General features: G+C 33.9%; 2 protein-coding genes and 1 pseudogene across 2 annotated transcripts; 2 read left to right on the top strand and 1 right to left on the bottom strand.

The window, feature by feature from the left end:
- Positions 1 to 251: 251 nt before the first annotated feature.
- LOC100785482 (uncharacterized) lies at positions 252 to 6,736 on the bottom strand (annotated as a pseudogene).
- An 18-nt stretch (positions 6,737 to 6,754) lies between these two features.
- Positions 6,755 to 10,991, top strand: LOC100784950 (protein MODIFIED TRANSPORT TO THE VACUOLE 1). Its single transcript, XM_003542043.5, has 5 exons — positions 6,755 to 6,961; positions 7,056 to 7,835; positions 7,990 to 8,148; positions 9,083 to 9,988; positions 10,590 to 10,991. The coding sequence occupies exons 1-5, from the start codon at positions 6,755 to 6,757 to the stop codon at positions 10,629 to 10,631; spliced, it is 2,094 nt and encodes a 697-aa protein (XP_003542091.1). The 3' UTR covers positions 10,632 to 10,991.
- A 2,593-nt stretch (positions 10,992 to 13,584) lies between these two features.
- On the top strand, positions 13,585 to 14,840 carry LOC100784419 (dehydration-responsive element-binding protein 3). Its single transcript, XM_003542042.5, has one exon. The coding sequence runs from the start codon at positions 13,928 to 13,930 to the stop codon at positions 14,561 to 14,563; it is 636 nt and encodes a 211-aa protein (XP_003542090.1). The 5' UTR covers positions 13,585 to 13,927; the 3' UTR covers positions 14,564 to 14,840.
- Positions 14,841 to 18,348: the final 3,508 nt, after the last annotated feature.

The raw sequence follows: 18,348 nt of genomic DNA, 5'->3' as shown, positions 1-18,348 counted from the left end.
ATTGGATGCAGGAAAAGAAGATTCCTGTTATCTTATCTTTTGCTTTTGGGGGTCCATGTTATCAATTGATCTTTGGTCCAGGGCAATTCGTTCTATTGGGTGGGCCATTGCTATATCTGTGCTTGGGCCTTTCGGCCTTTTTGCTCTTTGTTTCGTTGCTTTCCTGATTATAGGAATAAAAAAAAAAAAGTTTGGAGCCTTGGTCTACGATTTTATTTATGAACTTTTAAACCAAATAGATGTGAAACTTGTTTATTCCTTAAACAATCAACGATAAACTACCAATTAGGAAGTTGAAGTTTACAAGAGGCAATATCAATTGTTGAGGAAAACACTAACTAAAAATTGATCTAATAATCCCAGGCATTTTCTTTTGCTGGTAGATAAGTTTAATATATTTGGTAAGGCTACCATCCAAATCCTTATTCCATACAAAAGAAAGTGAGGCAACAATCAACAAGACACCAGTCATTCTACCTGCTTATTTTCAGGAAAAGGAATTGAAGCACAACAATGATAGTATCCATTTTCGTTGAAAGAAAATCTCTGCGAAAGATGAGCTTCAGGAATAAGATACTGCCCCCAGTCCTCTGATCAATACTGCTTGAATATGCCCCGTGCATCAAAAGAATCGACCTTTCTTGTCCACTTGTTCTTGTTCCTCAACACCGGTAGCACATATCAGCAATTTAAACTGAAAATTATCTAAAGTTTTACAAAGCAAGGGAGATTGTTGAGCTGCAAAAATAAGGGGGGATAGAGTAGCACCTTTTCCTATGCCTTGCATTCATCACAGTGGCGTGTAGCTGTAAAATAAGAGAAAAATCAAGATGATCACCGAAAACGGTTAAAACTACAAACAAAATTGCACTTTTCTATTACTATTACAAACAAAATGCACATAAATCTATATTTAATGACCTACACTTAATTTAAGGAATAATTTTTTCCATCAATGAGTATGGTCAAAGACTTCATGGTAAGCATAAGGGTATAAAAGAAATTTAACAATTAATATATTTGAAAATAGGTTTATGTTTTTATATAAAGGACTAGAGGCAGTATTACTTATCCAAAAGCAATAAATGAATCTGACAAATTTAATTTACCTTCAATTTCTGTTTAGCATCATTCTCTAATACAAGTCCAGCTTCAACATATGCATCAATGATGACTTCTAAAAAGCTTAGAAAACTCAAACAATTCTTTGAGGGTAATATATGATTAAAATCAGGTACCAACACTGATTCAAATTTCTTAGTTAACCCCCCCCCCCCCCCCCCAAAGAGAAATATATATATATATATATATATGGATACGACAGACATGTAAAAGACGATCCTCACCGCCAGTCTCTTCCACAGGAGCATACAGAACACGGGCTTTTGCCAAAGAACCTTTGATGCATTCCTACAAGATTAAGCATATGTTTCCCTCATTAAAGATATTAAACAAATTACACAGAGGTCAATTTTAATGGGGTAAAAGTTTCTAGCAGACATAAAGTGCTACGAGAAATCTTTCAATGAAGGCTAAGGTTACATGAGTATTAGGATTAACATCTCATGATGCAATGCTATAAATAATGAACATCTTATTAACAAGGTTTCAAACATAAAACTTTCAGATTGTTAATAACAAACAAAAAACTTACAGATATCAACTTTTTAACTTTTATATTGTTCAGTTACTTCATTCCATAGATTTAGTGAATGTACTAGTAGCAATGTCATTGTATATCTTGTAAACAGATAAGCAGCAACTAGGAATTCATATGAATAATGTATCAGAAAAATGGAGCTCAAAGTAGATACCCAGTCCCTTTAATCTTATAGAGAGAGGCTGATTATCCAAGGCTTCCATAACTTTCAAGGAGATACTCTACACAGCTACAAACGTAAATACAAAATTCTAATTCTCAAAATAAATTATCAGGTTGAATTTAATAAAACTTACCTGCAAGACCTCAGAGGCTGTCTTAATTCGCTCTTTGTTCCATAGCTTAAGCATGAGTACTGTAAGGTGAAATGTTTTAGGCTTGATGAATATGGATTTGTCAATACCCAGGTCTGCAAAAGTGCAACATAAATCAGCAAAATTTCATATTGAAGATGAATCATGGGGGAAGGAAGAAGAAGATTAACAGAACAAGTTGTTATTTGAAGTAAAGCATAAATATTTGATCCTTGTTGAGTTTCTATCTGATAAATTAAATTTATTAGCCATGAAAATGATTGGTTACTAGGTAATATGAACATGTCTTAGCCTCTTAGGGTTCAGGAGAGTAACCAACTAACTCCGTAATATCCATATATAATTTAACAAGAATTCAGAGAACAGGCTCCACAAGTAGAAAATGATGGGAAACACATATCAAGACATACTTAAGAATATTTATGCTGCTGGGCTGACTACACAATGGATATAATTTCACTCTTGATTCAAACTCCTTAAGCTATAAATATCAGAAGCATAGCAAACCAGTTTGTTTTGATACCAGACGGAGCGGAAGACTTGGATGCTTTAGGTGCATAACTGACAAGGGGTATGTTAGTAACATTAACTTTAACCGATTTACTGTTGTCATTAACTTTAAGCTCAACTGCAACACCAGAATTTTCCTTTGATAGTTGATCCACTTTTTTGGTGTCAGTAGTAGTACTCTCATCCTCATTGGAATCAGTCTCAGTATCAGTATTCTCATCCATGCAAGAACCAATTTCCAATATTGAATGTTGAAAATTGATGAGTTTATCAACTAACTCAGGATGAATGGCCAATGGAAGGGATATGAAGTGTGAATAATCAAGACTTCGACTATTAACCGTCTGTTATCAAACACAAGCAAACATGTGAATTAGTCTGTGACTGTGAAGTGTGAAGTAAACACAAGAAACAAATTGGAAAAGGAGATAAATATAACCAAGGATCATTTGAATCTGAGAGACTGCGCGGACAGGCAACAAACCTCATCAATTATAGCCTGTATCTTCTCTGAAGCTGAATTCCCGCTGTTGATTGAAATGCCTTCAGTGGCTGCAAAAGGCATTTATATCGAATAATTCAGATAGCAAATTTCGTTATCCACTCAAAAAGTATGAGAATAATAATTATTTAGAGGAGATCCCTGTTACGAATGCAGAGCCACACTTGGGTATGAACAACAAAAACAGAGCAGCCAGGGTGGATTATGCAAAAGAGGGGGTGTCAACAGAAGATAAGCCCAAAAGGAGGATCAGAAAACCCACATACCTGGATGACTTCGTCTGAGAATAGCGACAACACCAGGAAATGCTGAGTCATTCACAGAATCTTCGAAAATCTTCTTCCAACGACATTCTTGCTCAACGTTATCCAGCCTGCATAGCAGCACTAACAAATTGGTGATTGTAATATTCCTAGGATCTTTCCGTTACTAGGAGGATTATAAATACCTGTAAATAAAGAGCAAGAATCAATGAAAAAGTTTATGAATTTCTCTCTCTCGTGTTATCCTCTTCTTTCTTAACTTCTGGAGGGGCTGGTCCTCATAAAACCCAGCACGATCGTAACAATCCCACTCCAAAAAGCCAGGCAATTAAGGATGGGGGAGCTTCTACTTTGAACTGAAGTTCTGTATCTCAGACTCAGCAAATATAAGACTCATGCTCATGTCAAACATAATTATGTTCTAGCCTTTTAAAGAAATTGGACTTTATGTTTCTATAGAGTGAAGAAACTCAACTTGAACCAAAGACCTATAACATCATTATGATTGTCAAATGTCAACACACTCAATCTATTCTTTTGAATAAAAGAGAGCTATGTTTATGTCAAATCAATCAGCTATAACTTAAAAATCTCAAAGAATAACAATAATCAAAATTAAAACACAAACACAATAAAATGATAACTATTTCAAAGCTGATCTACACAAGATAGATAGCAGATTAGGTAAACCCAAAACTTACTAAAAAATCCTCTTCTTTTGAAGTAGGTATTATGATTTTAACCCCCATATCCTCTTCTATCTTTTTCTGTGTGGATCCCCTGAAAATGTATTAAGCATAGTAAGATGTAAATAATCTACTTCACACATCATAAGCACAATATTCTAACCTTTCCCCTGATAATAACAATAGCAACAAGATTTGTGTAATTGTATCCCACTTCCCACATGGTGTTGGCAACATGAACCTCAAGTCAAAACTATTTAAAACTCCTAACATGCACAATTTTGCTTTTCACCGTATATCATCAAAGCACACTCTTTTCTCTTGTCCCTCTTACAATTGTATGAAAATTATTTTTCTTTATCACTTTCACCCATGTCTTAATAAAAAAATGTTTATAATAGGAAGAAAAGGAGGGCCAAAGGGGGAATATTCTGTCATAACAGAATTGAAAGGAAAGTTGTATATAAATAAAGGTAGAGGGTGTTTAGTGAGGGGTGGGGAATTTTAGCAAATAGAGAGGAAAGATTTATACAATCTTGAGAGCGTAGGATTCTTCTGTAATCCAGAGAAGCTTATACATTCTAAGATTGTAATTCATTCTCCTTCACATTGGAGGAGCAAGTTCTTGCAATAAAAGTCTACATTTTCAGATTCTTTCCCTGCCAGTTTCTATTAATGTCATATTGAGCCTCTCTTTATCTGAAATTTATCTACTTCAAGCTGGCTAAGCAATGTTGTTATTAATTCCATTATGCAAAACAGAAATTGAAAACTAGTTTTTACCCTTTTCCTTTAATAAAACGAAATAGGGAAGCACCAACCTGCACAACAAACGCAAAATTAAAACAGATGAAAAGGCTGAAGCTTTTGGCTGTTCAATGCAATGCATAATCAGAAAAGAGAACCAAAAGGAAGTATAGTTCTTTATTAAAACAAAACAAGACAAACTAGAGATCAAAATTAAGGACGCAGAAAGATAGTACAATAAAAAATTTCTAAAAAAGCAACAAGTGATAACATTACTTTCCACTGTAAATTAGTGACAAAAAAACAAGAAGAAAAATATCAAACAACAATAAACACTATGGTTGGATTCAAAGAAAAGCAAGGAGAAAACACATCAGTAGCGTAGCCTTGCATGCAAGTCTTCTAATGAAATCCTTCCATATTTTAATGAAGTCCTGTCATCTGATAACTGATAACAAACTGATTAATTCTAGCATTATAGTAACATTTAATGTAGATTGAACAGCCAACACTGCATGAAACCAAAACGTAATGAAAAACGACCAACTAAAAGATATATGGTAATCGCTAGCATGTAACAGACGAAATGAACAAATATTGGGTTGGTATCATCATAAAACGTAAACTACCAATTCAAAAAAATAAAAGGAAGTGGAAAATTATAATCTTGCCTGCACAGAAATTGAATGCTTTTCGGTGGAGACAGATGAATCTCCTTCTAGCACTCTGTTTTCAGCATTATCCTGCAACTGGCTTGAACTAGTAGCTGAGTCAGCAACTACCTTCGTGAGATGTTCATTTGAAATATTGCTAGATGTGCTACAGCCAGTTTCTTGAACTTTGCCTCCATCTACTGACTTAACAAGTGCATCCTTCATCAAGCTTTCTGCAAAACCACATCATTTTATATGAATAACCCCCCTCCCCGGTCTCTCCTAAGAAGTAAAAACTAAAAACTAAAAAGTATCATGCTTTTTGAAAATCACGCTACTGCATGGCATCAAGTGCTTGCCAAGTACTTTTAGGTAGCAGAAAACACATAAAATACAATAATACTTATTTTTGGTCTAGGAAATACACCATATGCAAACATCGGATAAAAGTAACTAGTTTATATGTTAAAGAATTATATTTCCCAAAATGTCACGTCATGCAAAAGAAATCATAAAAATCATAACCATAACGCAAAGTTGTCGGTACAACTGAAGTTGAATATCAGTATGTCCTGGGACAAAATAGACAAACCTTCATAAGAACTGGCATTGGTGGCAATTGGTCTCCAGATAGAATTCATTTTCTGCTGTTCCATGCTATGGTCTGCAAGACATATTTTCTTCTTTCTACCACTCATCATAAAATTGCAGCTTAAGCAATGATAAGCGTTCTGCCCCTGTTGCAAAAAATAAAATAACTTTAAGCTGAGAAAGGAGTTCAAAACTAGAGAAAATTTGATACAATTGCAACTCAACATTGAATGTAGTATAAGTATAAAACAATTTTTTTGTGAGTGTAAGAATGAGTCCCAGACTCCCCTAGTAGTAGAAGCTGGGAACCTGAAAACAATAACGTGTAGACCTTGCTGCCACATAAGTATTGGTAAACTTGAGAACTCGTTCCACTCTGCAAACCAAAAGAACATCAAACTTATAATTTTGTGAGGCAAAATGAATAGAATGGAATCAAAAGATAATTTATTTTGTAAGGAAATAGCTTTTTCAACGAACCTGATGAGAGACCTGCAAGCTATCATTCCCAAGGAATGAATGAAGATGACTGTGGTGTGCGCCGCAAGGCCCGTTTGCTGAGTTCAATTATGTTTTAAAAAAAAAAACAAGATTTTCGTTACAGAGTTTAATTGATTTGTTCCCAGAATCCAAACACGGCGCTAAGGTTAGATGCTAACGTGCGCGAGGAGAGCAGAATGAAGTTTGGACTCGGCGTGGGTGAGTCAGCAATAGACGTGGCAAGTCGTCGCTGAATTTGCGTATTTGGTGGCAAAAAGCCCCTCCTTTTCTCTCTGATAAATTTCTCCAAGGAATAGAGGGGAGTTGTGAATTGTGAAAGAGAAGAGAATGGAATCGAGTCGAAGAGCGGTGGAATCATACTGGAGATGGCGCTTGATCGACTCAGCTACCTCCGATGAAGACAAAGTCACACCTGTCTACAAACTCGAAGAAATCTGCCAACTCCTACTCTCTTCCCACGCTACTATCGTCAAGGAGCTCTCAGAATTCATCCTTAAACGCCTCGACCATAAAAACCCCATCGTCAAACACAAGGTACATACGCATGCACTGCACCATTATTATTATTCCCTTCCTGAAATTGAAATCGGATTCAGATTATTGTGTTGTGTTGTGTTGCACTTGGCAGGCTTTAAGATTGATCAAATACGCGGTTGGAAAGTGTGGTGTGGAGTTTAGAAGGGAAATGCAGAGACATTCGGTGGCAATACGTCAATTGTTACACTACAAGGGTCCTTCGGATCCTCTCAAAGGCGATGCACTCAACAAGGCTGTGAGAGACACTGCTCAAGAGGCCATCTCTGCTATTTTTTCTGCAGATGATAACAAAAACCCACCTCCTTCAGCTCCTCCTGCTGCTTCTGATCTCAATAGACGGATAGAAGGGTTTGGGAACACGAACTTCCAAGCGCCTTCTCATGATAAGAAATCGTTTCTCAGTGAGGTGGTTGATATTGGAAGTGCAACCATTAAGCAAGGGCTCAGTGCCTTCACACAGGGCCATTCTTCTCTCATCAAGAATGAGGCTGGGACTGGAACCTACAAGGGCCCCAATAATCTTCATGCCTCATTTACAGCAGAAACAGAACGTGGCGACAGATATGAACCCGTTGCGTATCGCGGTGGAATGCAAGGTGCTTCTGGACTTTCAAGGAATCATTCTGGTGGCCCTTTGAATCGGGATACTAGTGTAACTAGGATCGAAATGTCGATTGCGAAAAGTGATGCTAGTTATGCTGAGAGCAAGACACAAGAGGATAGATTGCTGGAGACAGTTGCAAGTTCTGGTGGTGTGCGCCTGCAGCCCACTCGAGATGCCATTCAAGTTTTCCTAAGAGAGGCTGCAAAGTTGGATGCCATGGCTTTATGTCATGCCATTGAACGAAAGCTCCAGTCTCCGATGTGGCAGGCATGTCTGTTGTGTTGACGTTTCTTCAAAAATACCGAATTCAATCATACATGAATGCCCATATGAATTGCTCAACGCTTCATTTGATATTTGCTGCATATTATTGATGTATTTGCCATCCCATTTTTACCTCTTTTGGGAACAATATTTTCAGGTTCGTGTGAAAGCCGTTTGTGTCCTTGAGTCCATCGTCAGAAAGAAAGACGATGACGATCATTTTTCACGTATGGCGTCTTACTTTGCTGAAAATAATGATCTGGTGTTGAGATGTTCTGAATCCCCCCAAGCATCTTTGAGGGAAAAGGCAAACAAGGTACCCTATTTCAACTTCTCGTTCATCTCATATTTTCTTCTTATATCAATTCATATCTTCTTTTTTGAATTACTTTTATTTCTTTTGACTTGAGCATTATTCTGAGCATGAAGTAATTTTTAACCAGAGTTATTGAACCATAATTACATTAAATTGGAGTATTGGTGATAGGCATGTAGTTGGAAGTCCTATAATGAGTTATAGATTCATCTTTCATCTTTACATTCTCTTAACATGATGTTAACATTTGCGTCTGAGGCACGCGTGGGAAATGACATGGACATAGTTAGACAGAATAACGTAATATCTAATGAATAAAGAGATGTAATATGTGATGTTTGATGAGTGTAAAATAGAAAAAGACTTTCTCGGTGCTAACAAATAGGTCAAGTACTAGTGTATTGCAATTGGTGTAAACCCAAGCCCACTAATACAATAAGGCTTCTCACCCTAATTAAATAATGAAATAACTCCCAAGATTTTTTCCTTAGTTTGAGTACTAATTGATTTTACAATATATTTTGAGATATTGTAACAAATGTTTGGTGTAATATATGCCTAAAGATCCAAGTTGAGGATTTAATTTCTTTCCCTTTTAATAAATCTGATAATCCAGCTTGTATTCATTCCCCCTTCTTCTATCCACTCAATTATGTGTGCCACTCGTTAAATCTGCACAATAACATGCTAGTTACTATGAGAGTATAGATACTGGCAGAGAATTTAAGTTATATCTCAGAACTCTGCAAAATATTGTGCAGTTCTTTCTGTTTTTTGGTCAAATTACACAGACAAAAGGAATCACTCTATACCAAATAGCTAAGTAGGAACTATGAAGCAGAAAAATTTTAGAGCAATCAAAATAAGAGCAACCTTTTGATTGCAAGATTAATATTTTGTAATTAAATTTAGCACTTGGCCCTTTGATGGACAGGTTCGTGGTCTTTTAGGTGGAAACCAACTAAACAGTGCTATTAACTCGGAGAAGGCTGTGAAAACGGATAGTGCTGCCGTTGCTGAGTTACCTGACTTGATAGACACTGGTGATTTGAATGACTATCATGGAACAGATGATACTACAAAGAGTAAGAATGATCAAAATATAGCACATTTGACACCATCCACACCTCCAGCTCTGGCTGATGATTTATTTGGAAATTTTATGAACTCTGGAGTAGCTAGTAATGAACTAAAAAATGATGATGATCCCTTTGCTGATGTGTCATTTCATTCTAATGACAACAAAGAGCCTGCAGATATCTTTTCAAGCATGACTGCTGGTGATGATAAATTGGGTCATCATGTGAGTCATGGTCTGGGGAATAGAACTGAACCTGAAAATGATGATTTATTGGCTGGCTTGTCCATTGATGAAAATACCTCTAGTACTAAACAGAAAGTAACATCTCCTGCCATGCAATCCGAATCTTCATTTTCTGGTTTAAACAATCATGTTAGCCATCTGGGACCTGAAAATGGTTTAGGTGGCATGTTGGGCACACAAGCAGTTGGGTTCGATGTAAATTCCATATTTCCTTCTGGTCATCCGCCTTGTACTGTACAGCCTGGCATTATGTTGAACCAGTCATATTCTTCTCAGCCACTTAATTATGGTGCCATGGGAAATCTCTTGGCTCAGCAGCAACTTCTAGCAACAATGGCTAATTTCCAGCACCTTAATAATGTCAACAAGAATGATGGTGGTACTGCTCAAAATGCTGGATCCAATGGAAAAACACCTCTTCCGGACATATTCCAATCAAAATTTTCAACTCAAGCTCCTAGCTCAATGATCAACAGTTCAAAGAAGGAAGAAACTAAAGCATTTGATTTTATATCGGTAAGTCTTGGAGTAAATCATTTATTTACCATCCAACGATTTACTTTAAGCATTGTAATGATCTGCAATGATTTGTCTGCTTTGTAGAATCCAATCTTGTTTAGATTCAGTGGAATTCAATCATTTGAATGTGATTTATCTTAAGAAACAAGTCATTTCATTTGCTTTATTGTACAAGCCCTTTTTGTGGAATTGTAGATGTCATCAGAAGTTCATAATTGAACACCTTGAATACCAAATAATAGCTACCAGGATGAACAATTTATCCTGTCAGGTCATGGTTTCTGCTTTATGGAAACTATAGCTTGAGTTTGATAAACTGGGTTGTTCCTTATTAGTGTCGCAGCTCATAATTAGATTTATTTCTTCATTATTTGTTCTTAGGACTGATTTCCTTATTTGTAGTAATCAGACCATATTTCCTGCCCATAATTATAGGCTAGCATTTAGTATCAAAGTGGTATATATTGTAACCCTCACTTTACAGTTTTCAATTATAAAAAATAATATTCATTTTTCCTCATATTTCAAGTTATAGTTTTAACAATACTTTGTCTAGTTTTTGGTTGACTCACTTGATCATGTTGTCTAACGCTTGTAGGACCATCTTGCTACTGCGTGCGATTCAAGGAGAGTAATTTGAAATTTCAATGTTTTGCTATTGTGGAGAAAGACTTATGGTGCTGTATGATGCCGTAGTGGATTTCACACGAATAGATCAAACTGGTTTATAATTTCCAATGAAAAAAGTTGATTGATTTCCTTTACCATGATGGAGCATTGTCAATGTTATTTGATTCGTCCATGTCGTCAACGAAATATGAGCAAAATTTTTGCACTTGGAAGAAGAAGAAATGGTTACTACCGGTTCTCTTATTTTGAATGGAAATGAGCATTAGAATGTTGATATTTTTTTTCCTTTAATTCTTTTTGTACGTAGTTGAGATTTTTTATCTGTATTCCAGGCACTATCAGCATTATCATATGAGTGAATTCGGCGTAATGTCTTGCTTTTTCCTGCTGCAATGTTTATGAGTTCTGTTTGGCCCTTTCTTTACAATTTTTTTCTCAATAGAAAATGGTCCCTCCCATCTCCTTAAAGTCCAGTATAAATCTAGCACCCCTTGGAAACAAATTTCATACTTGGTTCAATTGTTCGATCGGATTCAGCTTTCTTGGAGTGTTTTAAATTCTTAATTTCCTTTGCCTTTTGAAAATGACCAAATGATGTGCAGAATAGAAAAGGAAGGATTTAATGGGGATCTGGCATAACTCGAGAAAAGTAAATTGACAAGAAGGAAGGTCCTTCAAGAGCCCAACCCCCAAGTTCTTGTAAGATTTTATTCATCAAATCAAGATAGTTTTGAAAGATTTTGTTTTAGATCTTTGAACAAATTGAAAAGGCATTTTTTTATGATCATTTTAATCTTTTATATAAGTTACTTAATGAAAAAACTGAAAAAAAATTAATATGATCATCTTTTAAATTTAATTTTTTGATAATTGAACGACCAAGTTAAATTTTTTAATAATTAAAGATTAAATTGAATATTAAAATATAATTAAGTTGAATTTTTTAATAATTAAAGATTAAATTAAATATTAAAATATAATTAAGGGAAAAATTTAAATTAAATTTTTATTTTTTTTAAAATATACTTGTTAGTAAACAAAAATTAAAGGGCAGTAGTGTAAAATAGTTATATATTATCAAGTAATATAAAAAATCTGTTAGTGTGACTTTTAAATTAATTTTGTGAAGACAACAAATTTATCAAAAATGATAGTTTATGATTAAATATAAATATAAAATTATTTTATACTATACATAATTTTTTTTATTTTTTTTAGTCACTTAGCTCATAACCAAAATATAACAATGGACTATAAAAGACCCACTTCTATACCAAAAAAAAGATGGTGGAAGAATTGCATTAAAGGACCAGGTACCAATGCCACTATTTTCGTTTTAAACTTTAAAGTAATAATGTATACCAACCAAAATTACAGCTTGAAATTTAAACATTGCTTAATCAATTAGCTACAGTTTTTTTCCTGGTAAATATGTGGGATGGTTAAAAAAAAAGTAAATATGTTGGATCAAGCACAATTTTGTTTTTCATTGGCTCCTTCAGTTATCATTGGCTCATAGACAACTATAATTCTTATTTGGGGAAAAATAATAAATACATCCAAGGTACATACGTATAATACCTAAAGTAGTTAAAGATTTCAGTATGACTGTTATGTATACACCAATGTTTAAGGTTACAATGAAGGTATGGAGTGAATGTATGTTTGATAGACTGTTATGTATACACCAATGTTTAAGGTTACAATGAAGGTATGGAGTGAATGTATGTTTGATAGAGTGAAAAGAAAAATAAATAAATATAAAAACAGATAAAAAAAAAACTTAAATTAAAGTAGAGAGAAAAATGGGAATCTTAGAAAATTTACTTTTTATTTTACTTTTTTTTTCATTCTCTTTTGTCTCTAGCAAATGAATCTGAGTGTGATTATATGCAGTCACATATTGCAGATTACACGTTTGTCTAATATTAAACCGATTCCCTAGGTTGCGTTCTTTGAGTTTATACATAAAAATCACAACACTCTAATTGGGTAATTTGTTGTATTGAAATGAATTTGAGGGGTAAAGAAGAAACCCAATTGGCTGGAAACCAACATAATTTGTGTGTAAAGTAATAGTTGAAGCTTTTTTTAAATTACTCAGATAAATATTTTGGTGAAAAAAGTTTGTGTATCTCATTACTTTTCAACGTGGGAGCGATTAAATACTAATACTAAATAGTATCAATAAAAAAATATACTAAATAGTAATGCCCCCAAGTGTCACATCTTGGTAACTTGGATAGGGATAGCTTGTAAATAATCCATACCATAAGCTACCTCCCTCTAGAACATTGGAAATTCGGAATCCGCGGGAAGGAAGGAATGCTTTTGAATCAGCAGTGCGCACAGCACAACGATATAGCAAAGCATCCTAGGATGGAGATATATGTTTCTTTCTATTATTATCTTTACATAGGATAGGATGATTATGACCTTAATGGAATAATAGACTCCCTAACTCCTAATGTCCTCATTGGCTGAGATTATTGATCTTTTTTTCTTACAAAGGATGCCTAACTTTCTTCCATACCAATTAACTTCACAAGTCCTTATCCAAAAAAAAATGAAAATAATAAAAAAAAGAAGGGAAATTTTAACGAAGGAAAACAAGAACAAAGGCTAGTTAGTGGCGTCTGTAGACACCACCAATTGCTTTGTGCGGAAGACACTGCCAATTGGTTGTGAATTTCTTTAAACAAATGGAGAATCAATGAGAATTGCACAAAGCAAAGCAACGTTGAGACAATTCGACCCCAACGGGCACAAGAAAGGTGCGATGTTGACACATGAGACTTGGCCAGAAATGTAATGTTACACAATAAAACTAAAACGTATCTAGAACAAAAATACGATACCTGGGTGGGACCAATGTACCCGAGTGAGTGCGTTCATCCTTTCTTTCTTCCACACAGTCCTACACAACCTTATACTTAACCAAATTAATATATCTTTGGCAAGAAAAGGAAAAATCCAATCCTCTCCGAGTCTCTTTATGCATTTCTATTTTTTAACCGCGTTAGTTTTATTACTCATAAAGTCTTCTCTTTTTTTCTTCTTTCCCATCGTACTAGTAAACCTAAACTTAACACACTATGCATTGTCACGAAATATATTATTGGTAGGTTAAGGGTCGCTATATCTATAATCTATCCTCACTACAAAAAAGCCAACCCATATGCTCTGTTTCTCCTCTGCTCAACACCTCTCCTATGTTACCTCCCCCTACATCCTAGTACTCACACTCACTCCTCTATCATGCGCAACCCGTATTCTGCTACAAAAACATTCTTATTCTGAATAACAATGACTGAAACAGCAAGGTGTCACGAAACTCCAAGCAGCAGCACCAGCAACTCCTCCACCTCAAAACCCCTGAAAACAGAGACCCCGAAACAGAGCAAAGCAAAGAGAAACAGAGACCCCACCAAGCATTCCGATTACCACGGCGTGCGAATGCGCAATTGGGGCAAATGGGTATCCGAAATTCGCGAGCCTCGCAAGAAATCACGCATCTGGCTCGGAACTTTCGCCACCCCTGAAATGGCGGCACGTGCGCACGATGTTGCGGCTTTGAGCATTAAGGGCCACACGGCGGTTCTCAACTTTCCAAACATAGTAAACATGCTTCCCAGACCCGTCACGTGTGCCCCACGTGACATTCAAGCCGCGGCCGCCGAAGCCGCGGCGATGGTGGAGTTCGACCGGGAGAGCTCGGAGGCGGAGTCGACGGAGCTGAGCGAGATTGTGGAGCTTCCGAACATTGAAGAGAGCTTCGACTCGGTTGAGTCGAGAAGTGAATTCGCGTTGATCGACTCGGTGGATAGTTGGGTGTACCCTCCTCCAATGACAGTGGGGAGCATTTGTGACATGATGATGCTTGGGGAACATGAGTGTGGATTGTTCCAATTTGGAACCGATCACCAAACATGTTCTGTTTAGTTTAAACAGTTTCGGTTTTTCAGAGGCTATAAAACTAAACGTGTCCATCAGACACTCTGTTCTTCTGTTGTTATGAAATGTATGATCATCAAATCAAATACTGTTTCGCTATTTTTGATCTCCCCGGTCAGCGGTTGATGGTTTCGTTAGTTCCTTCACTTTTTAATTAATATCACACACATATATATATATATGACACATTACTTTCAGTTTGGGGTCCTCTTCTCTTCTCTTCTACTCCTTGTTACCTTCACTTCGTTATTGAACTTTAAGGATGTGTCAGTGGAGTGTGTTTTTTTTATTATTATTTAAAATAATTTGTTTCTAATTATTATAGATAAAAATAAAATCGGATTTAATGGAAAAAATGAAATGAGTGCTTTCTCTCCAATCCGTTATGGACGGTGGTGGGATAGAATTTCTTTCTTATCACTTTCTGTGACTACTAAAGGTAAGGAGATTTTATATTGCTAAGGGCTTTGATAGTATTTGCTTTATTTGGGAGAGGGATTCGTGGGCTGAGAGGGTAGCAAAAGTGTGGCACAGAGGGTAAATTTGGAATAAAAAATATATTATTTCATTATTAAAAAAATTGACAAATGTCATTTTATAACGAGAAGATGAGTTATGAATTTACAGTGTAAATTTGTTTTATAATTGGGTTAATTGTTTTGAGAGGAAAACTGTTGAATTCTTTAGCATTTTCTCTATTTGAATTAAAAGGGAAATAAAAGGAATAATAATACATAAATTATTCTTTATTTTAAATACTTCATTAACACAGTTTATTTTTCTTTATTTCTCTTCTTATCATATCATAAATCATATCATATTCATATGTTGTTTTTTCTTTTTTTTTTTCTTTTTATTTAGGTGTTGGATAGCATATTAGGTGTTTATTAAACATTTTTCAAATAAAAAAATGAAAGAAATAAAAAATATTTTGATAAATAGAAAAGAAAATATTTAGCTTTCTCCATTTTAAGGCAAATTGGAGAGGATTTTTTTTGTGAATGGAAAAAAAATCCCTTTCTACTTTTTTTCTCTAAAATAAATAATAAAAAAACTAGTCTTTTCTCTTATTTCTTTCTATACATTTCGTTCCAATACTCACTAATTCCTCTTTAAATAAGTAATGGATTGAGGTGATAGTCATATGGCATACAGTACTTTAATCACTCGTTGCTAAATAAGTTGAATTTGCATAAATAATTTATCGTTGTTGTATTTTAGTGGTGATCCATTCTTAATTTTTTTTTATTTGTTATGTTATTGCACCAAAATTGTTTTGATCGGAAGTTATTTCAAACATGATGGCAATTCATGTATAATTAATTTAATATACATCAAGTTTTTTTATTTTAATGTATACGAATGAAATATCAAATAATTTTAAATTAACATAAACTTTTGTAAATATAATTAATGTGAAATAAACTTTTAATTAAGGTTTTGAGATTAAATTGTCTATTTAAAAGTGATTAAACAGTGTAAAAATAATTTTTTTTGGGTAATGTATGAAATAAAGTGTAAAAGTGAGTATAAGTTACCTTTAATTCTTTTAAACTTTACTCATATTTTTATCTTCAATTATGCATATTTTGTTACAATTTTAAATATTTCTATTTATATTTTTCGATTTTTTCATACGTTGAAAAAAATCTTACATGATATACACTTATACAGAACAACACTTGTTAGTTTGATTCAAACACACACTTAACCAGTCATTATGTTTTTATCTATAAGTTTATACAAATGTTTGTATGTTTAATATATATACATTTTATAAAGATAATTATTAATTTAACTTTTGATATACCTTTTTTTTTAATGTATGTGGTTACTCTGACTTATAACTAAATTAGAAAGAAAACCTAACGCTTCTTACAGTTAGCGTTAATAAGTAGGGTTGAAGTTTTGTTTCTTCTTTCTCTTGGAAGTAGAATGAAAAATTTAAAATTTTAAGTGGGGTTTTTTTTAGATAAAACTAGCTAAAATACAAATAAGGTTTACGTGTGGTTCATGTCAACTGATGTTTGGTACTGCCAGTACGTATATGATTGTTTCTTATCACGTAAGGTTTTCGGAACTTAATATGAGCGTGTCTCATTCTAAATAAGGTTTTAAAGTGGATCTATTTAAGAATTGAAAAGTTGTGCTTATAGATTGTGTACAATAACAGTTTATAATATTTTATCAATATCTCATGTAGATAATAATAAATATTTTAACTAAAAATGTATTAAATTTAATCTTTATTCATACAAAATAAGTGTAATTATCTTATTTAACAGAGAATAGAATTTGAAGTTTATTTTGTAATAATATTTTTTTATCGGTAGTTTGTGATAATATTAACTCGACACTATAATATTATCGTATTTAAAAAAGCGAGATAAACCAATTTTTTAAAATTAGCAAGAATTTAAATCCACTAATTTTATTGAGTGCATGGCTTCTATTTGTTTTTACTCAAAGTATTACCTTGCAAGTTGGGAACAACTTACTCTATTTGTTTTTTAATTCACCATCATCGACATTCGAAGCAGGCGAAACAGATACAGATTGGCATTTGCATGTCCACAAAAGAAGATAAAGCCTTCGAAATTGGCTTTGTTTTCATCACTTACGTCTGAACTACTCGAAGCTTTAAACTGTTTTATCTCAATATATTACTAATTATTAATATTTAATGTGGTTTGGGGCAATCACACTACTTATATATGTAGTAGGATATGATGTGTGTGCGAGACGGGCATGTAAGGACTGTTTTTATACAAAAATGAAAGGAATAAATGCAGGTTGTTAGATCTTTCGTAAATAATTAATATTAAGATATAAAAGTTATACAATATTTAGAAGATTTTTTTGTTTTACAGAATGTTTAGAAGATGTTATATATATAAATATATAATTGAAATGTATTAAGATTTGAGAATGTATATTTTTTTATACCATCGTATAATCACATATAATTTATATGATAAATTTATTGATTTTTATAATTAATATTTATCTTAAGAGTTATATTTAGGATAATTTTTAAGTGATTTACAGTGTGAAAATATTTACAACAATTGGCATGAAAATTAAACTTATGGGAATGCAAAACTGAAACCTAGATCTTTGAACTATTGCAAATAATTTTATCATATGAGCTCGTTGAAATAATTTCCAATGTAAATATTGCTTGGTTTTTAAAGTGTAAATTTAACTTAATTAAAATAAATACGCTCGTTTTTTTAAAAAATATAGTCTTCAAATAAATTGTCGATAGCACTTCATTTTTTTAAAACAATCGATAATACTTCATAATCACCATTTTTCTCTCAAAATATCAATGGTTGAATAATTAGGTATGACGAAGCAAACTCTTGTGTGGCCCCTAATTACAAATTTGAAAAGGACAAGGGACAATGAACGCGCGGCAGTAGTTGGTGGCTTTGCAGTGCTTATCTGTCAAATGTAACAGCGATGTAACTATAATTAATTAAGCCTTAGGAATTGTACTAGAATAAAACTTCAACTTGATCACTAATACAGTGCAAATAAATAAGTGAAACGGAAAAAATCTCCTTCCATTGAAAAATTCCGCAGGGTTGGTTGTTTCAATTCACTTATGAATTAATTAATTGACGATCTTGTTGGGATAAGTATAGAGTACGCATATGCTTCTTAGTAACACTTAAGCATACGTGCTATCAAAGGGACACTCCAAATCTGTGTCGTGTGTCATTTGGTAGGTCTCAGGAGACTCCTCAATGCATTTATACCAAAGTACA

This window comes from Glycine max, chromosome 13 (assembly GCF_000004515.6).
Source record: "Glycine max cultivar Williams 82 chromosome 13, Glycine_max_v4.0, whole genome shotgun sequence".
NCBI classification, from domain to species: domain Eukaryota; kingdom Viridiplantae; phylum Streptophyta; class Magnoliopsida; order Fabales; family Fabaceae; genus Glycine; species Glycine max.
This window is presented reverse-complemented; position numbering and strand designations above follow the sequence as displayed.

Coding starts and splice junctions, on each gene's coding strand:
- LOC100784419 (XM_003542042.5), top strand. CDS start 13,928: ATGACTGAAACAGCAAGGTGTCACGAAACTCCAAGCAGCAGCACCAGC.
- LOC100784950 (XM_003542043.5), top strand. CDS start 6,755: ATGGAATCGAGTCGAAGAGCGGTGGAATCATACTGGAGATGGCGCTTG. Junction 6,962..7,055: donor ACCCCATCGTCAAACACAAG/GTACATACGCAT, acceptor TGCACTTGGCAG/GCTTTAAGATTGATCAAATA. Junction 7,836..7,989: donor TCCAGTCTCCGATGTGGCAG/GCATGTCTGTTG, acceptor CAATATTTTCAG/GTTCGTGTGAAAGCCGTTTG.